The sequence below is a fragment of the Phyllostomus hastatus genome, unplaced genomic scaffold (assembly GCF_019186645.2).
Source record: "Phyllostomus hastatus isolate PE091 unplaced genomic scaffold, TTU_PhHast_1.1 phas_contig_80, whole genome shotgun sequence".
Classification (NCBI taxonomy): Eukaryota; Metazoa; Chordata; class Mammalia; order Chiroptera; family Phyllostomidae; genus Phyllostomus; species Phyllostomus hastatus.
This window is the reverse complement of record NW_025333960.1, coordinates 37854610-37875822: the sequence shown is the minus strand read 5'-3', so window position 1 is coordinate 37875822 and position 21213 is coordinate 37854610. Positions and strand designations below refer to the sequence as shown.

General features: G+C 40.4%; 1 protein-coding gene and 1 pseudogene across 2 annotated transcripts; one reads left to right on the top strand and one right to left on the bottom strand.

Moving 5' to 3' along the window:
• Window positions 1–709: 709 nt before the first annotated feature.
• LOC123826311 lies at window positions 710–1317 on the top strand (annotated as a pseudogene).
• A 6716-nt stretch (window positions 1318–8033) lies between these two features.
• HAUS1 (HAUS augmin like complex subunit 1) lies at window positions 8034–19496 on the bottom strand. 2 transcript variants are annotated; one of them, XM_045850113.1, is made up of 9 exons: window positions 19403–19496; window positions 18466–18640; window positions 13599–13734; window positions 12275–12409; window positions 11097–11220; window positions 10616–10681; window positions 9655–9726; window positions 9372–9419; window positions 8034–8491 (listed from the first exon to the last, which is right to left on the bottom strand). In XM_045850113.1, the coding sequence occupies exons 1-9, from the start codon at window positions 19430–19432 to the stop codon at window positions 8441–8443; spliced, it is 837 nt and encodes a 278-aa protein (XP_045706069.1). In that variant the 5' UTR covers window positions 19433–19496; the 3' UTR covers window positions 8034–8440. The 2 variants fall into 2 exon arrangements, with proteins under 2 accessions (XP_045706069.1, XP_045706071.1); XM_045850115.1 differs by lacking the exon at window positions 19403–19496 and adding an exon at window positions 16633–16687 and having other exon boundaries at window positions 18466–18624.
• Window positions 19497–21213: the final 1717 nt, after the last annotated feature.

Below are 21213 nucleotides of genomic sequence, written 5' to 3'. Positions count from 1 at the left end.
CTAAAAATAGATAAATAAAATATTTTAAAATAAATAAATGTCATGAAGTATACATGTTGAAATACCACCCAGTCTTAAAAATAATATAAAAATGTGTGTACATGCTGGATGTGCATAGATAAAAGTCTAGAAAGATTTACTTTCATGATAGTAGTTACTCTTGGCAAGTAGAACCGAGGCTGGGGTAGAGAAGAGGTTAGACTTTTTAATTTCATAAATTTTTGAATTGTTACAGTTGTTTACAATAAGCAGGTATTACTTTTCTGGTTAAAAGTAGTTTGGAGTTCGGGCTTTTTTTTAAGGATTTTGCTTTTGGAGGAGCTTGGGCATCATCCCCAGTGTAGATCTCCGAAGTCATTAAAGGCTGACGAAGGAGACTGAAATGTATGGGTTAGCCAAAAGCGGATGATGTGGAGGGAAGATCCGTAGGTTAGGTACCTGGGTTCCAATCCTGACTCGGTCAGTCACTGGGTGTGACATGTAGGCTGCTATTTTACTCCTTTGGGTCTCAGTTTCCTTGACTGTAAGACTCAGATTTGGAGTGGACAGTCCCTTCCAGTCTGATAGTCTGTACATTTATAAACTGCCTCTCTGAGATTGAGGGGAAATTGTTATTTATCTTTGTGACCCCATTACTTGTCACACAGTATTTAATAACTAAATAAGTGGATGGCTTTTCTGTCTGGCCACAGCCACCAGGTAAGCCAAGATGGGTGTTTATAGGTACAGCCAGGAGCTGGGGAGGAGGAAGCAGGCCGATGTAATGTGCTTCCTTCCCGGGCTGTGCTGCAAGCATCACGGCCAGCTCTCTGTGCTGCTCAGGAGCCCCGCCGCCAACCGAGCAGATAGAGTGCATGGGCTGGGCCACAAGGTCCAGCAGAGTTATGTCACACATCAGATGCGTGGGTGCGGTGGCGGCCACAAACACCCTGCTCCCAAGGGTGCGCCCTACAGTGAGCCCATCCATCATGGTGTTAACCAGCTGAAGTCTGCTCTGAGCCTTCGGTCAGTTGCCAAGGAGCGAGCTGGATGCCACTTGGGGCTCTGAGAGTCCTGAATGCTTACTGGCTTGGTGAAGCTTCCACAAACTCTCTGAGGTTATCCTCGTTGATCCATTCCATGGAGGCTGCCAGAAGGAATCCTGACACCCCGAGGATCACCAACCCGGTCCACAGGCACAGGGAGAGGCGAGGGCTGACATCTGCAGGCAGCGAGAGCCCTGGCCCTGGGAAGGGCTGCAAGTTCCACCACGCCATCGGTGGTTCTCACGGTGCAGCTTGGAAGAGACGCAGCCAGACTCTCCAGCTCCACCGTTAGTACTACTAAATAAGTACTGTTTGTAAAATTCTTACCTAGTAAACAATTTAGGACAGTCAAAAAAAGTGGATGAATGATAATGGACATAGGGCAACTATTATTTCCACTCGACAGCTGAGAATTTAGACGTTATCTTTAAGGTCGCCCTGCTAGGCTGCATAAGGGCTAGGTTTCACGCTCGGGGTCTGAACGTGCTTTAGAAACTCTGGACCCTGAAAAGGCAGAGGGAAATTCTCTCTCTCAGTGCAGTGGAGGCAGCTTGTCAGCCCATACATGCTGCTGCAGAATTCAAAGAAAACTGTAAATGGGAGAGCTGGGCACTGGAAGGTGAGCCTAAAAATACACAGCTGCACAATGTGAGAGGAAGCCGCCCTAAGATCGGAAGTGGTCCGAGGATCACGGTACTAAATAAGGCTGGCAGAGTGGCCTCTTTGGGTGGTGGCTCACCACAGCCAGGACGTCAGCAGCGTAGGCACAGGGGCAGAGCCAGCCTACGAGGAGCCATCTGTTGCGTGCTCTGGTGAAAATTCACAAGAAGAAGTCCCCCTGGCAGCCAAACAGGCTCCAAGGACATCCACACACCATCCTGTCTGCTCAGAACAGCCTGAGACACAATTTGGTGAGGAACTTCTTTCCATTCATGCTGCACTTCTTCCCCAACACCCAGCTTCGCACGCTTCCCAAGGAGCAGAAGCTGTAATAGCTAATCCCATTCGCTGGTCACGTGAGCCCCTGCCTAGGTCACGAGTTCTTCTTCATTTAGTGTACAGACAAAAGCAAAGCTATAGATGGTACTGCCCCTCCCACAGGACGGAGCATTGGGGCAAAGGACAGTGGCCCTTCACAGCTTGGACCTCAATACGTCATGGTCCCTAGGTTTGTGCCACCTGGCTCAGACAGCTGCATGTGGGGGGGAAAGTTTCATAGACTTACAAATGGGGGTCTGATGAAGCAGCAAAAGCAAAATGGTCAAGGCCAGGTTTCAAAAATTGTTTTCAGACAGACACAACCACCCACAACGCCGTGACCTGCACTGGAAAAGCACTTGTGAGGAAGCACATTGAGACAATGGGTGGCATTTGAGTGTGCACTACGTATTAGACAATATTTCATCAACGTTAGATTCCTGGAACTTGGTTATTTTATTGAGATTACTTAAGAATGTCTCTGTTCGTAGAAGACAAATGCAGAAGTATTAGGGGGAAAGCAGTGGTTCTCTGTGGACAGACATGCAGCGTAGGGGCTGGCACGAGACAAAAAACACCCCTCCGCTCTGGTCCAGGCGGATTTATTCGATGCTTCCAGGACACATACGGGCCAGAGACCGACACGTAGAATAGCATGGAAGTGGGCTGCCTCGGGTGTTTGCTTGACCACACTGCACACACCTCCTGGCGCATGAAGGCGAACAGAGAGGCCGGTCTGAGCCATCTCCATGGGCCGTCCCACTTCTCTGCCCTCCGCACCCCGGGTTCCGGGCTCCCTGGATCAGCCCGGTTTATTTTTAACCCCAAAGTTTGTTGAAACAAACCATCAAAGGGTTTACTTTAGATTCTGGAGACTAGAGAATAGTAATAACAATGCTATATCTATACATTTAAAATTTTAGATGACATTGCACGTTTCCTTTTTTTTTTTTTTTTTTTGTTAAAGAACCAACTTTGGCTTTGCTGACCCTCTCCATTGTGTTTATTTTGTTTCACTAATTTTTGCCATTATGTTTGTTATTTCTTTCTGTTTGATTCTTTGGCTTTGTTTTTCTCTTTCTAACTTCCTGGGCTAGATGGCTCACTTCACTAACTTTATCTGTTTGTTACTCTGCATTCCTTTTCTTCAGCAGGGTTGGGATGTAATTCACACACTATACGATTCACCCAGCTGAAGCATATAACTCAGTGGCTTTCAGTGCATTCACAGACAGGTGACACCTTACCTCTAAGGGACTCTATACCCTTTACCTGTCACCCACATTCCTCATCCTTCTAGCCCTACGCAACCATCAATTTGCTTTATCTCTAAGCATTTCTGGACATTTCACATGAATGACATTCTACAGCACAAGATCTTTTGTGTCTGACTTCTTCCCTTTAGCATAATGATTTCAAAATTCACCCATGTTGAAGCACGTATGGGTACTGCACTCCTTTTTGTGGCTGAATAACATTCCGTGGTGTGGATATGCCACATCTTGTTTACCCACCCATCAGCTGATGGACACTTGGGTGGTTGTGAATAATGCTGCTGCAAACTTTCCTGTATGTTTTGTATGGACACATTTTCATTTCTCTTGGGTATACAACATGTACATAGCAGTTAAATTGCTGGGTTATATGGTATCTCCATGTTTAATCACTTGAGATCCTGCCAAACTGTTTTGCAAACCGGCTGCACTATTTTACAGCCCTCATTAGTGTCTGAGGGTTCCAATTCATTTACATCGTCACCAACACTTACTATCTTTTATTCTAGTTTTCTTACTGGGTGTGAGATAGTAAATCATTGTGGTTTTGACTTTTATTTCCCTAATAACTAATAATGTCAAGCATCTTTTCCTGTGCTTATTGGGCATCCATGTATCTCCATCGGGAAAATGTCTATTCAAATCCCTCACCCATTTTTAAAAAATCTTTATTGTATATTTTCCATTACCTTTTAGTCCCCTTATACCCCTTTCCCCCAGCAATCACCACACGGTTGTCCGTGCCCATGAGTCTTTTTCCTTTCTGCTCAATCCCTCCACCCCTTAACTTCCTCACCCTGCTTAGCTGTCATCTGCTCTCCATACGAGCCTGTCCCTGTTTTCCTTGTTAGTTCAGTCTGTTCATTAGATTCCACATAGCAGAGATCCTATGGTACTTCTCTCTCTGACTGGCTTAGTTCACTCAGCATAATGTTCTCTGGGGCCATCCATACTGTTGTAGTACCCCACTCATTTTTAAATGGGGTTATTTGCCTTTTATAATTCAGTTTGTAAGTTTTTGTAGATCTGGATACAAGACCTTTATCAGGTATATGACTTGCAAATATGTGCCCTCATCATGTGAATTGTCTATTCACTTTCTTATGGGGTCCTTTAAAACACTGAAGTTTTTCATTTTCATGAAGTCCAGTTTATCTATTTTTCCCTTTTACTGCTTGTGCTTTTGGCATTATATTGTAAAATTCTGGGCCAAATCTAAGATTATGCAGATTTCTTTTTCTTTTCTTCTAATGGCTTTGTAGTTTTAGTTCTTATACTGGGGGCTTTAATTCATTGAGTTAGTTTTTATATCTAGTGTGAGGTAAAGCGCCAACCTGACTCCTTTGCATGGGGAGACCTGCTTGTCCCAGAGCCATTTGTTCGAGTCTATCCTTTTTGCATTGGATGGTCTTGGCATTCTTATCGTGAAATAAGCATATTTACCCCTGGTAATACTCCTGCTCTGACATCTTGATGTTACTGTAAACTTTTATTATGTTTACATTGTATACTTTTTCCATGATCTTACTTTTAACTTGTGTTTTATATTTAAAGTGGGTTGCTTGTAGACAGCATTTAATTGTCTTGATTTTTAAATTTAAGCTGACAGTCTGCCTTTTAGTGTTTAAACCATTTACATTTAATATGATTATTGATAAGGTTTTGTATAAATCTATCATCTTATTTGTTTTCTACTTGTCTCATTTCTCCTTAAGTCCCCTTCCCCCTCCTTTCTTGCCTTCTCTTGGACTGAGCATTTTTTGTACTTCCACTTTATCTCCACGGTTGGCTCTTTTACTTTGGTCGCTACTGTTGTAGGGCAGGAGTCGGCGAGGTGCTGCCTGTGAGCCAATCTGACTTGCCACCTGTTTTTGTAAACAGTTTATTGGAACACGGCCACATTCCCTGGCACCACTACTAGTGCAAATATCCTCCTGAAGACCCTACTCAGTGCTCCCTGTACTGGGAAGTGGTTCTGCTCTGGCTCCCAGGAACATGGAATAGCATAGCCCTTCGCATGTTGCGGTTTTTCAGCAGTTCTTCCACCGGCTTTGGGTGGTCTCCTCGTGTGTATGCAAATCCGTGCCCATGAGTCTTTTTTCTGGTAGTTCAACCAGACTTGAGAAAACACCTCTGCCAATCTCCAAAGCACTTCAGGGTTGTTTCTCAAATTTTACTTTGGTTCTCTCAAATTCTCATCTTCCTCCTCGACTGGATGAGACTGCCCGGGCTCTCCCTCCCTGAGCTATGGACTAGAAACTCCCTGCGTGCAGCCAGCTTGGGCAGCGATAGGGCTTACTTAGATAATCAGTAAAATGATCAAATTCAGGAAGTCTAAGATTGATACAATATTACCTAATATATAGTCCATACTCATTGTTTCTTTTTATTATCTTATGAATTTCCTGTGCTTCTTTGTTATTCAATGTCTGAAGAATGTGGTTACCGATTTTTTGTTTGTTTTTGTTTAAAGCAAGACAGTCAATCTCATCACTGACTCCATCATGGCCCAAAGCAAAAATCCACAGGTCTGATGTACAGAATTGTTTCATTATTTTTCAGTTCTAAGTATTTTCTAATTCATACTATAATTTCTTTGATTCATAGGTTATTTAGAATGTACTTCTTAAATTCCAAACACATAATTTTCCAGTTATTTATTTTTGTCTGAATGCACGATGGTGAGAGAAGATGCTCTGTATTCCGGTCCTTCTGTGACGGTTGAGAGTTCTGTCACTGCCCACTGTTGGGACAGTTTTTGTAAATGTTCTGAATGCACTTGAAAAGAGCATGCATCCTGTGGCAGTTTGTATAGGATTCTTTTTTTTTTCTTCATTGAATCCTCACCCCAAGACATGCTTATTGATTTTATAGAGAGGGAAAGAGAACAAGAAAAACAAAAACACTGATGTGAGAAAAACATCGAATGGTTGCCCCCTGTACGTGCCCCAACTGGGGATTAAATCCACTTTTCAGTGTGTGGGTCGATGCTCCAACCAACTGAGCCACCCGGCCAGGGCAGTATAGGACTTTTTACAAGTCCATCAGATCAGGTTTGTTGTGTTGTCTAAATATCCTTGCTGGTTTTTTTCTGCCTGTTTTATCAATTACTGAGAGAAGTTTGTATTCTATCCACCATGACTATGGATCCACCTATCCATACTTTAAATATATTTCTCTCATGTACAGCATATACTTGGAAGTTTTCTAAAAGCATATTGTTTCAATCTTTGCCTTTTAATTAAACACCATCTCGCTTACATTTAACATAGCTACTGTTTTATAAAATTATGCTGGTCCTAAGTTTCTTTATGATTCTTTTTTTGTATGTTTACTTTTTTCTTTGAACATTAATTTCAAAAGCTACTTTTATTAATTAGCTGCTACAGATAACAACCAGCCCAAAACTTAAGATAAGCTTGAAAGAACAACTGTTTTATTAGTCTTCACAATTCCACAGGTTGACTCTGTGGGCTTCTGGCCTGGGCTTGATTTACCTCTGAATCTGCCCATGACTCGCTGGGGGCTGGGGGGCTGGTCTGAGAAGGCCTCCTTCAGGGATCTGGCCGTAGGCAGCCTGCTGGTTCTGAGGGTGGGGGCGGGGCTCGGCTGGAGTTACCGCTCCATACAGTTTTTCATCCTCCTATAGATTTGCCTGCGGCCTGAGAATTCTAGAGCAGCAACAGAGGGTAAGTTCTAATGCGTCAGCAGGTTTTAATTCTCTGCTGGTGTCACATTTGCTACTTTCTCATCGACCAAAACAAATCACAGGGCCAAGTCAGATGCAAGAGATGGAGACAGAGACTGCACCTCTCCACCGGAGAAGTGGTCGAGACGAGATGCTAAGACTGAGTGCAGAGGGATTGTCATGGTCATTACCGTAGTCAGTCTGCCAGGCTGCCTTGCCAAAAGGCCTGCAATTAAGTCAAAAGTGACAAAGTTGGAAAATATTTGTAAGTGAAATCACAAAAACAGCAGTTCAGCGAATATATGAGGAGCTCCTGTAAATTAAGACAAATACCAAACCTCAATACGTAAATGGCTAAAGAATATGGACAGTTTCAAAACAGGAAATACAATCCGCCGCCCCCCGCCCCCGGTTTTTGTATTTTGTATTATATTTAGCTACATGTTTGTGGAAAAGGAGAGGAAGGAAATGTTTAAGGTCATTTGAATAATCTTTAAAAACCTGACTGCTTCCTAATCACATGGTATAACGTTTTTTAAAGCACAGAAAGGTACACTGTGAAAAATTTCTCTTTCTTCTCACCACATCTGTCATATCCATGAAAGATTCTGCCGTGCAGGAGTTTTTAATATTTCAAATTTTTCAAATATTTCATTTATGGTTTCTAGATTTTTATCATATATTTCTCACTGTAATTCTGTAAAAATGAAAACATTAAGACTCCTCCATGATTTCTTGTACTTTTTAAAAAATATTTAAATCTCGGATCTTTTGAAACTATCCTGACATAAGGTGTGAATGGATTTAGCACCAAGTGTTGAATTATCCATCTCTCCAGCACGGATTTTAAAGGCCATCTTTTTCATAAACGAAATTCCTGCACATATGAACATTTGGAGGTAGGCAGGTGAGCTGATCAGTGCAAACCCCTGGAGGGGAGAGCGGGGGAAACATACCTGGACCTCCAGAACCTTTCCTTTTCACTTCCTGACCTTGTGAGTGACCGCGCAACAACTGTCCTAACATTCCCCGCATAGAGCTACTGAAGGACGCTGACCACCGACCACATAGAAAACCAACATTTTTAATGTGAAAACTATGTATTTGGGCACAAAATGCAATACATAGCAGAAGCCACTATCCTATCAACAGTGACATCATCTTGTCTAAGAACACAGACACTAAGTTATTAAGGAATACCAAGAGGAAACAATCCTTTTTTTTTAACAGAGAGAGAGGAAGGGAGTGAGAGAAACAATGACGTGAGAAACACCAATCAGTTGCCTTCCGTATATGGCCCCGACCAGGGACCAAACCAGCAATCCAGGCACATGTCCTGACTGGGAATTGAATAGGAGACCTTTCGGTTTGCAGGACAATGCCCAACCGAACCACACCAACCACGGCAAGGAAACATTCTTTAAAGTCCTATTTAATTTACTTCATTGGAGAAGACAAAGTTTACTTGGCTCCGTTCACAGTTCCATCATGTCTACTCTCTTTGTAAGTTCAGCTTCAATGGTGTCCTAAAGGAAGAAAAAATCACCTGAAATACTATTTAAAATAAGGAAAACAGAAAAAAGAAAACAAAAATGTAAAAAAACATTATAAATATTAAATATGTCTTTAGACCCCAGAAGTTTTTCAGACTCTTGATCCTAATACACATCCAAATGGGGGGATGTCAGGGAGATGAACTGGTTATAATGACACAGAGTAGTTTTTCCTGACCTTTACTCCTTAAACAACATACTTCCGTAGTGTCTCTCACATCACCTCTTCTCCACTCTCGCTGCCACTGTTCTCATTACTTCTCATCTGGCCTGAACAGGCCAACAGGTTCCTGCAATTTTCTTTCTCTCTCCTCCAATCCACCCCATACGCTGATTCCAGAATCCTCTTTCTAAATAACCGGCCTGATCAAAAAGTGTAGCTTCGATCATGTTTCTCTTTTGCTTAACAAACAAGGAAACATGCAGCAACTTTACTGGTCCCCTACAGACTCCATTCTCTTCATATCAAAGGCTCTTCACAGTATAAACTGACAGATCTTCAGCCCTGCCTTCCACTGAACACTCCCAGGCAGCTGCACCTCATCACTTGCCAGAGCTTGGAGAAGCCCTCTACTTTCGGCTCGTGTGACCTGGTCAATTCCTTTTGTCTAGAATATTGTGTCTCACACTCCCACCCTTCTACCAAGAAAATCTAAGCAAAAATTTAAAAGATATAACAGACCACTATGTATTTTTTTAATGGAAAAATATGCCCAAAGTATTCAGAGATGCATGGGAATGATACACAGTGACTCTGGGACCGGTTCGGCTTTGAGGAGGAAGAAGGGAACATTATCTATATCAGCATTTAGTTTATGTCTTTTTTAAAACCTGAAGAAAAAATGGAACTTACTAGTTCTCGCTTTGCTTCTTCAATTTTCACCTGAGCAAGAGATGGATTCTTTTAAAGAAAAACAAAACAAGGAAAGGTTATATTGCCTCAATTAGGACTCAAGGGGAAAAAATATAACGATTCTTTTCAAAAGTTAAAAAACCTGGCAGAGAGGACACCCACTGAAACTTCAGCTTGGACTTAAATCCTCACGCAGGGGCTCACTATACTCATGATCACTTAGTGCCTCTGGGGAAAGCACTAAAAAAGATATCTTCATTTTTTAATTCATAAAAATAATTACCGGCATTAAATCTAAATAGGACTCCAATTTTTTCTTCAAAGGTATAGTCTGTTGTTTTAGTTCCTCTAGTCTCTGGGGATGAAAAAAACACAGCGTCACAAAGCAATAGAGATATTCACAATGCAACTAAATACTGCCCATTTCTGAAATAACACACAGTAGAGAAGTAACATTAGGATATTTTAAATAATGTCTCACATAAAGAGCTTCAAAGATAAGCAGACAAATCAATGTAAACAGACAAACGTGTTTCCAATGGAAACAGCACTTATAAGATGCTTAAAATAGAAAAGTTATACTCCCATTTACTAAAAATAGGATTTAAGTATGCTGTCTAAGCACTCTAAATAATGTGACTAAGAGGAATTCAAATGTAAGGGAAGCAGAATCTCAAAGATATATTTATAAGTTGTCAACTTTAGATTCCAAAAATCAAAGCACAAAAAAAGTCTTATGAATAATAAAACAAAGGCTCTATTACTCCCTCTTCCCACCAAAATAGATAAAATCCTTATACAACCTAAAAACCCAGAATTGCATTCTTCAGGAGTTTTGGGGCCTGAATTTTTATTCTACGCTGAAAGAAAAGGAGACCTAGATGGTTAACTCATAGTTCCTCAATAAATTTGTTTAATAAGTGAATCAATAATGTATAACTGACTCCAGCAGTTTCTAGTATATAGTAATAAATAAAGAAAACCTACTTAAGTCGTTCATCAAATTCATTAATTAAATCACTATGTATTTTGCCATCTCCAAAAAAGAAAAAGAAAACCAAGCAAATGTGAGGATACATACAGCTAAACAAGGAATAAAGAGATAAATACTGGTGAACATAAAGCACAGAGGTAAAGAAAAAGAAATCAGGTTAATAGTGAACCAAGCTCTATAAAAAGAAGTAAAAATGGAGACTGTGCACTAGGATTTTAAAGAAAGTTAAATTGGGTTAAAATAAGCTCACCTCTGAAAGCGCTACCAGTGACTGATGAGACAACGAAGCATCCATGCCTCGGGCTAAAAGTTTCTCCTACAGTTACAAAAAAGGGGCGGGTTTGCTTAAGACAATTATTTTCAAAGTGATCATCAGGAAATATTTTCAACATATAGCCCTGTAAAGAGAAGCTACAAATCACAGATGAAAAACAACGCATGCATCTAAACACTTTCATGTTGCGTGCCGATCAATTCCCCAGCCACGGATTCTCGGTAAGATGGGTGCGGTGCGTCTCAAGGTCCTGAGCTGCCAAGCCCAGCTGCCTGCATTTGCATCTGGATCCACTGCCAAGCACGATAGCTGTGTAACGCTGGGCAAGTTACCTACCTTCTCTGTGGTTAGTTCCTTTGTCTGTAAACAGGGAATACTAATACTGCCTAGTCGTGAAGATAAAGGTCAAAAAGAAGCATAAAGAGATCTACCACGTTCAGTCCAACTACATACATACCTCTGCGGCTTTGATTCCAAATCTGAACTCCTCTGACTTCGCTTTCAGGAAGTCCCTGTTCTGGAGACGATGGTCAGCCTTGGCCCTTTCCGCAGACAGGTGAAGCTCTGCCTTCTTGAGATCCCTTTAAAAAGTAAAATCGAAAACATTTTCTTGTCCTCAGTGAAATTATTATTTAAAAAATTATATTACTTTTTGGATTCAACTCTGCAGTGGACAAAAGTAGCTAAAATACTTGCTGGATTTTCTACCATAAATTTTATATCCCAGACTAGTTAATAGGCATTTTTCCAGGTCAACCCCTGTTCCACGTTGCCATCTGGGATTTTTCTCAAGAAATATGAAATAGCTCTGGCGGTTGTGTTTCAGTGGATTGAGTGCTGGCCTGTGAACTGAAAGGTTGCTGGTCCAATTCTCAGTCAGAGCACAGGCCTGGGTTGCAGGCCAGGTCCCCAGTAGGGGGCATGCAAGAGGTAACCCAATCAATGTTTCTCTCCCTCTCTTTCTCCCTTCCTTCCCCTCTGTAAAAGTAAATAAATAAAATCTTTAAAAAAAGGGAAATAATTTTAAAATTAATTTATGCCAATTACTCTTAGAAAAAGTAAATCTGCTGCTCAAAAAAGTGACTTAATATACCCTAAAGTCAGTTTGAATTGTGGAGGTCTCAAAAGGCCTCTCTCCTAAACGCAACATGCACAGTGCCTTGCATGACACAGTCAACACTTATTGAATTACTTGTGCGCATACACACTCCTGATGCCCAGCATCTAATCTTGGGGGTGACAGGGACTTGAAAAAGTTCCAGAACATCAAGAGGGAAAGCAGAGCACTAGTAAAAAAAAACCTGTTTTTAAAGGCAACAAAATATAATGTGCTTTAAGTTGCTCTGTAGTTCATATATAAAAAAATTTCACATACATTTTGAGAATTATAAAACCCAGGTTATTTGTAAAAAAGACAAAAGAAGTAAGAAACTGCAAAAGTACAATGTCAAAGTCTGTATACAACCACCCCTTCATCTCCATCCAAGTCATTTTCTACTGAAAAAGACATTTTATAGACTTAATTTCTTAGTGTGTTGTTTTAAATCATATCTATTGATTTAAAATCTAGATATAATAAAGTCCTATTATTTCCTTTTCATAAAAACTGTCGCCACTTCCAACTCAATTACTTACTCTCGTAGACGTTTTTCTAACACTAAACTTGCAGTTAAATTTTTTTCAACTTTTGTCAGTTCAAGCTTGATTTCTTCATTTTTGGATTTGGTACGAAAAAGATCAGAGGTCAAATCATTCACTGCAGGGAGAAAACTTAAAAAAAAAATCTGGTCATGTAAATGCACACCAAGGACAATAATTACAGTTATTCATCACTTCTAACAATGACTCTGTCTCCGCGTGGAGTCTTCCATGACCACACTGTTTCATATCTCTGTGTATTTTGTATACGCTGTTCCCACTGCCTGGAAAGACCTTCTTCAGTTGGCAGATTTCCATTTGTCCTTCAAAACGCAAATAAGATGTATTCCCATCCCGGAATTCACTACCCTTTTTTCTGTGCCCTAGCAACAGCTTGTATATTCCTGCATTACAGACTTCGCCCACCGTGTTACAGTTAGTTTTACACGCCCACCTCCCTTATGTGACCATGAGCAGAGACGGCGCTTGACTGCAGTTACTATCCCAGTCATCTCTGCTTCCCCAGTGCTACGTATGTGTATATATGTGTGGCATATAGCCAGTATTTAGTGTCTGCTGAGTTGACTTAAGTCTAGATGTCTGCTGCCATACAACATACACGGTCTTATACCTGAAACACTACTCTCGAGCATATATATAAATTCCAAGCCCTTACTCTGGCAATGAGGCAGAACAGCCATACAGTTCTCTGTTAAGTTGTAGTGGTCATCCTAGCTAAGATATGGCCACCAGTGATATTCCTGTGATATTCCAGTGACTTTGGAGTTGGACAGGGTCTGAATCTTAACTCTGCCATTCACTACCTCACGGTTATTTAATGCCCCTCCTGAACTTCAGTTTCCTCTTAGAGTTGTTGGAAAAATAATGTCATTATAAAGGGGAAATGCCTATAACAAAGAATATGCCTATAACAAAGAATAAAGTAGCTACGCTACCCAACAGGGCAGGAACATAACCAAAATTCACTATGCTCAAACCAGATGACTTAGCTTACAGCTTTTCTTATTGCACATTTATAGGAAACAATATAACTGACACCTAATACTTTCCCAAATACACATAAGAATCAAGCTTCACAAACCTAATCCTTGAAGAAGAAAACACTAAAATTTAACCAATACCAAGTTTATCTGAATTAATTATACATACTCACTAGCAATGATAAGGAGTTAATTAAATTCAGTGTTCTGGCATTTACTGTTAATTTCCTACACAGAATCACACTGAGAAGCAAAAAGCCTTTAGGTTAAGACCTTATAGCATATATGATTGTAGAAATTAAAACTGTTAAAAAAATTACCTGGTTAGTGAGGTATCCTTTGTTTCAAGGGCCACTGCACTGTCAACCAAAGCATTCAGATACCTAGATGCAGTGCTAGAGAGATTGGCAGGGGAAAAATTCACACTCTCCATGAGAAGGTCTTGAAGACGCTTGGCTGAAAAGATAATAAGAATTTGGTGGTGACTAAGATGTTTGTTTTGTTTCATTTTAATTTTTTAACAGCGTAACTGAAATCTTTCACCTACCATACAATTCACCCACCTAAAGTGTGTATATATAATTCAATGGCTTTTAGTATTTTCAGAGTGGTACCCCCATCAAAATAAACAGTTTTAGAACATTTTCGTCAGCTCAAAAGGAAACCCCACATTCCTTAAAAATGATTCCTTAGTAGTCATTTTCCAATTCTCCAACCCATAGTCTTAGCAACCACTTATACATTGTGTCCCTATTAATTTCCCTGTTATAGATGGTTCATCTAAATGGAATATTGCACAATACACAGTCCTTTGCAACTGGCATAATGGTTTCAAGGTTCGTCCATGCGGGAGCACGTATCAGTATTTCATTCCTTTTCATGGACGAAAAATATTTCATTGGATGGACCTACCACATTTTGTTTATCCATTCAACCACTCGTGGCCATTCGGGTTGCTTCCGCATTTTGGCTATCATGCATGACACTGCAATAAACACTCATCTATACGTTTTTATGTACAAAGATGTTTTCATTTCTCTTGGGTATATACCTAAAAGTGGCACTGCTGGTCATCTATGTTTAACCATACCAGGAATTGCCAAACTATTCTCAAAACTACAAGATTTTACATTCCCACCGAAAGTGTGTTAATTAACGAGGGTTAATTTCTCCACATCTTCATCAACAGGTGTTATCTGTCTTTTTTGTTTGTTTGTTTGGTATAGTGATCATTCACAGAATTGAATAATGATCAATGGAATAAATCAAGACCTGAATATCCATCTTTTTGATTACAGCCCTCCTCGTAGGTGTGCAGTGGAAGTGTGGATTTGATTTGCATTTCCCTGGTGGCTAATGATGCCGTGCTTGCTGGCCACTTGTATTCATATTCTTACCCATTGTAAATTGGGTTGTATTTTCATTACTGAGATGTAAGAGGTCTTCATATATTGTAGATACAAGTCCCTTATCAGATATATGATTTGCAAATATTTTCTCCCATTCTGTGGGTTGTCTTTTCATTTACTTAATCGTGTCCTTTGAGAACAAAAAATTTTAGTTTCCATGATATCCAAGTTACCTACTTTTTCTTTTGTTGCTGTGTTTTTGGTATCAGAGATAAGACCATTTCCAAATCCAAGGTCATGAAAAAATATACATATACACTATGTGGTCTTCTGAGGTTTAGGTTTACTATCACAGGTTTTTCATTCATTTGGAGTTAATCCTTATTTATGATCTGAGGCAGAATCCAACTTCATTCTTTTCTATGTGGATGTCCAATTATCCCAGCACCATTCATTGGAAAGGTTAGTCTTTCCTCCACTGAATTGTCTTGTCACCCTTGTGAAAATCAAATGACTAGGAGTTTGACTTCTAGCCTAACAGCTCTGCTGACCTGCTTTCTAGTGAAACTGGTGAAAATTATAAAACAAAACAAAACACAACCATTGAAAGCCCCTGGATATGGTCCCAAGGACAGACAGCAAAAGAAGAAACAACTATTAAAGAAAACCTATCAGAAGTCAATAAAAAAACGTGAGTGTGTGGTATTTGAACCACGACCACTCTTTCCTCCGCCCTCTCAGCTCAGTGAGGCAGAGACTCCACTAGACTGTTGCGTGCAGAGCACAGGGCTCCCTCAGCCCCCAGCTCCCAGTCAGAGAGGGCTTTCTTTCCAGTAGGAACAGAGCTTCAGTGCTTCCGTCCTGCCACGAGCTATCTGTGGCTGAGACTCAGTCCTCAGCAAACGTGGTTAAGAGGTGTAGGCTTTCTTTATCTACCCAGCTATGTTCTTGGAATACAATCTCTCCCTCGGGTAAGGCATACGGAGAGTGCTGGGGCCCTGATGACTCTCACACCAGCTCACGGGATGGTGGTTCCGTACCAGAAAAGGCTGCTGTACTCCCCCTCTGCCAAGCACTCCCCGTTCATACTGTGGGTGTCACTCAAAGAAGAGCTTGCCGTAGTCTCTACCTCCAGCTCCAAAGCCTTGGCCCAGAGATTTTGGCTGGAGGAAGATGCAAGTCATAACCCAGATAGCTCCCAATACCTTCCCCCCAAAACTGACTTCATTTGCAACAGAGCCTGCAGAAGTTCAAGCCTAAGGACACCCTCAAGATCAGTGGAAATTATAGTGAAAGGTAATTGAGAGAGGAGTCAAGATATAGTTTAAACTGAGGCCACCCAGTTTGGAGGGAAAAATCAGAAAATAAGACATCTAGGAGAATGCATCTTTGAGTCAGAACAAATATGAAACACTGACCTCAGAAACTATTCCTTTAAGGGTGCCAGAATTTGAATGGATTAGCTCGTACAGCAATAATTTATGACCCAGGGCATTGTTGGAAAAAAAAAAAAAGCTGTCAATAAGTGAAATTTTACAGTTGGGTGTGGTCAGTGAATGAGAAGAAGACAGTCCTACCAAAACCACTGTCGTCTCAGAGTGACTGTGGACATACTCATGTGCAGATGTCCCTCGACTTACAATGGGGTTAAGTTCGGATAAAAACTGACAGAGAAACAGAAGACCTGAACAACAGTGTAACCAACTAGCCTAAGAGACATGTTTAGAACATTCCACTCAACAGCAACAGAGTATATATTTTTGTCAAGTGAATATAAAACATTATGGCCTTATAGCAGGCCATAAAACAAACCTCAGTACATTTAAAGGATCAAAGTAATACAAAGTATTCTCTAACTAAAATGAAATAAAATTAGAAAGAAATTTGGGAAACTCATGACTGTGTAGAATTAAAGAACATATTTCTAACAACCAACAGGTCAAGAAGAAATCACAGGGGAAATTAGAAAGTATTTGAGATGAATGAAAATGAAAACACAGCATACCAAAACTTATGGGATGCCTTTCAGCAATGCTTCGAGGGAAATGTAGCTGTGATTCCTGTATTAAGAAAAAAGAAAGACCTCAAATCAGTGGCCTTCCTTAAGACACTGAGAAAAAAGCAAACTAACCCTAAAATAGGCCAAGGTAGGAAATAATAAAAACCGGAATGAAAATGAATGAAACAGGGAATAGGAAAACAGTAGAGGAAAAAAATCAAAGAAACTAAAAGCTAGTTCTTTGAAAAGATTGACAGAAATGAAAAACCCTCACCTAGACTAAGAGAAACTCAAATCAGTAGAATCAGAAATGAAAGAGAAGACATTCCACTGACTTACCTACTTTATAAAAAGGATTACAAAGGAATACTATGAAAAATGTACCTAACAACTTATGTAACTGAGATGAAATGGACAAATTCTGAAAAGGACAATAATTACTGAACCTAACTAAAGACCAAACAGATAGTTCAAACAGGCCTATAACAAGTGAAGAGACTGAATTAGTAATGAAAAAACTGCCCACAAAGAAAAGCTCAAACTCAGATAGCTTTACCACTGAATTCTACCAAGTATACAAAGAATTAGTACCAATTCTTCACATCTCTTGCAAAAATAGAAGGGAGGAAATATTTCTTAACTTTTTCAATGTGGGCTGATACCAAAATCAGACAAAGACATCACAAGGAAAGAAAACTACAGACCAATACCTCTTATAATAAAAAGGGAAAAATTCTTGACAAATTACTAGCAAAATGAATGCAGCAAACTATAAAAAACCTATACACCACGAGGATGGGGGTTTAACTTAAGGATAAATGTTGGTTCAACATCTTAAAGTCAATTAATATAATAGATCATATCAAGAGAATAAAAAACAAAAGTCACACAATCATCTCAAGAGACACAGAAAAAACATTTGATAAAAATCCAACACCCTTTCATGATAATGGCATTCAACAAACCAGGAAGAGAAGGAAATTTCCCCGAGTTGTTAAAGGGCATCTACAAAAAACCCACAGCTAACATTATGCTTAATAGTGAACACTGGATGCTTTCCCTCTAAAATCAGGAACATGACAAGGATGTTCGTTCTTGTCACATCTATTCAACTTTTTTTGGAGGTGCTAGCCAGGGCCATTTCTTTTCATTGTCCTCCTCAACGGAAGAATCGGCAGCATGAAGAATGAATGGGTTCAACAGTTTCATCTGTATTCATCATGATTTAAAAGTCTCCAGCCCTGGCTGGAGTGGCTCAGTAGATTGAGTGCCGGCCTGCAAGCCGGTAGGTCACTGGTTTGATTCTTGACTCAGGCACAAGCCTGGGTTGTGGGCCAAGCTCCAATATGTATTTCTCACATATTGCTGTTTCTCTCCCTTTCTTTCTCCCTCCCTTCACCTCTTTCTAAAAGTAAATAAATAAAATATTTTTTAAAAAGTCTTCATATTAAACTGTAAAACGACATTAAACATATTAAAATGACAGTTCATGGCTGCCACTTTAAGTCTCCTGATGGCTCATTATAGCTAAAGCATGGGCACTGGAAACAGATCGAAAGGATACGTACGAGAAAAACCACATACCATCTTGTGTGTCAGGCTAATAAGTTTAGACTCATCTTTCAGGGCTTAATTTTTTTATCAGAATACAAATAAAACATATACTATAGTGACATTTATGACTTACTAAGTTAGTATAACAACAGAGTGGAAGACAAATCTGGGTAAAATGAAGCAAAACTAAAAAGTAGTCTATACTAAATTAATCTTGTAGATTTTAGTGTTATAAAATTTGGTTACCTCTAGTTATCTCATTCAAAACTCGGGAATTAATCTCACCTTCTGATTCATATTCACTGGCTTTCTGTTTCCAGTCCTCTATTACCAGGTGGACATCCCTGTCCCTGACCCTGTTGCGTTCTGCAAGGTGATGTAAAATCTCTGTGGTCCGTGGATTCACCTCATACTGCGGAATGGGATGATCTCCAAATATCTTTTTCAACCACGCAGCAACCTAATGATGAAAAGGAAGCTAAAATTATGTCTTGTTTACTGTAACGGCACAAAGCAAATACTGCAAAGATGTCATCAGAAGTATACTAGATGCTTTCGATGAATACTCCTACCTCCTATTTACTTCACATCCTAACTTGTCTTTAAGGAGATAGATACTAGATGTCAGGAAACAAGAAGCGAGAAAGCACAAGGGATAAAATTACCAGAAAACGACCCGTCCTATCCCAAAGCTACAAAAGCAGCATATAGGCTAATAATTTGCAGCATTCATAATGTTAAAGCTCACTAAGAAGGTGCTAAAGCATTATCGTACTTGCAAAAAGAAAAAAAGGGTTGTCCCCAACACACAAGCCCTAGAGAAGCTCGAAGAATTGAGATGCGGGGCGCGGAAGCAGGTCAGGTATGAAAATTCTAGTTACTAGAATCTAGCAGGAAGCAGCAGTGAACGGCGAGGCTTGGCTGGTACATGGGTTGGGGTTCGCAAGTCCCACTTCAGTCTCTTAGGAGAAATTTTGTACCCGAGTGCTACTCAACTCCTCTCCAAACCCGAGACTAAGCAAGGAAAGGCCGGGGATGGAAGGGAAAGGCCCTTTCCAGCGCGGTCCAAGCAAGGAGGGATCGCACAACATAAAGGCGGCACTAAAAATGGACCAGCGCAGAAGTAATTAAACGTGGTGCGCGCAGGCGATCGCCCGCCGGGTAGGGTGTGCCAAAGTCTCCGTTTCTAAGACGCCGCAGCTGCCCGCTCCCGCTCCATCACCTGCGCCTCTTTCTCTTCAGGCGATTCCATAGCCGCAGCTCCCGCCACTTCTCGAGCCCCAACTCCCAGAATTGCCCTGCCAGCTCTGAAAGCCCCGCCCACACACCGCAGTCCCAACCCTCTTTGAAGGCCCGGGATTTCTGGGAGTTGTAGTTTTTTTGTAGGACTCCAGGCTGTTGAGAGCCCTTAGCCAAAGGCTGCTCTAAGAATCCAGCACTGTAAGCCTCTCCTTGCTCGCCATCTCGCCTCGCCCTCCGCTCTCCGTGGCATAGTCTACAGAAGTAGAATCGCCTAGAACCAGGCTGTGTTTCCTTATATTTTTATTTCTCACTTGAATTGCTTGTCTTAAAAAGATGCTTAAAGCTTGTTTTTTGGATAGCAGATGCTTGTGTTTATTCCACACTGTGTGCATTAGCTTAAATTGTTTTAATTTTACCCTGGCAATATAAATTGCAGCAACCTTAATCTTATTCATTAGTTTCCACTACCCAAGAGCTAATTGTGGTGGGGACTGTTTTAAAATGGTTGACAGCACCCAACTTCTGACACTGTCACTGCCACTCAGCCATTCTTCCATTATTTCTCGTCTTCCCTAAAATTCTCTCCTTCCTCTATCACTGTAGTTAGCACTGTGAGTGGTTCTTTATATTGCTATAGCAATGTGTAGTTTCCTGTGTTTTCCTATTTTTGTTGATTTTTACAGGAACCCCATAACATAGATGGACATACATTATTTTACATATTTTCACCTGAAAACCACACACACAGATTAAACGACTCAACCAAGTTTAGGTGGCAGAGCTGGAATCTGGCCACCGTGCTTTGGCTCCAGTCTGGTGTTTCAGTTTCTCCAGGTTATATATTCCACACTGCTGTCGCACCCTCTTGTAGTGGACTGTGTTACCGTAGGAAAGGTAGACCATGTATTCAACCTTCTGTGATAAGGAGATTCAATATCAAATTGTGGATCAGACGTAGCACCCATTATCTTTCTCTTCACTCACATGCATTTTTCCATCATAAGAAACATTTTTATTTAAAAATATTGAAGTATTCAAAAAAGTTGCAATTCAGCACCTAGGAAGTACAGTAATAATTTCGTGTCTTGATTTTACAACTTCTTTAGGGTTACCTAAATCTGTTCTGAAAATCAGATTCATTTCTATTGTGTTTACTTATTCTGGTTTCTAAACTGACACAGTTGAAGGCTATACCCTGGACTGTGGTACTTTGACCAGGACAATGGTATTCTGTACAGACCCCTCTTGGTGACCAGCCCGTCTTGAGTGGATGACACGTGTGCCTGGTTTTTGTCTACATTATCTGGTCAGTCACATGCGTATTCCTATGCATGAGGCTGCGGCTGCATGAAGTCACATGCAGTCACAGTCATATTTAAAATGATTAAACCTTTCTTTTCAAAGGAATTTTATTAACTAGCCAATACCACATTGTATAACTTTCTGATTATTTTTGTTTCAGTTAAATATCTTTACTTATTAACCAAATTTCAGATAAGTTGGTACAGCCTATGAGTATGGGGGAAAAACTTATCTTAATGCCCTTTGTCCACGTTCATTACTACATATTTGACAAAATATCCCTGCACTTTTATTTGTACAACCAAATTTTTTCTTATTCCTACCGACCTATTCCCACTAGATTCCCAGGAAAAGAATTGTCATATTTACTCATTCATGGTTTGCCTTGTACTGGAAATAGAGTATTAGAGAAAGGGATTGCTGACCATACATTAGCAAGCTATGTTTTAGGAGATGACCTTTTTAAGCTCATATCCAGGCCCCATTAAG

What these genes read in the sequence shown, in the direction of transcription:
- HAUS1 (XM_045850113.1), bottom strand. Translation starts at nt 19,432, where the DNA reads ATGGAATCGCCTGAAGAGAAAGAGGCGCAG. An exon ending in TTGGAATCAAAGCCGCAGAG is followed by an intron (nt 10,682 to 11,096) that starts GTATGTATGTAG and finishes TTGTAACTGTAG; the next exon opens with GAGAAACTTTTAGCCCGAGG. An exon ending in CCTATTTAGATTTAATGCCG is followed by an intron (nt 9,420 to 9,654) that starts GTAATTATTTTT and finishes TTTCTTTAAAAG; the next exon opens with AATCCATCTCTTGCTCAGGT.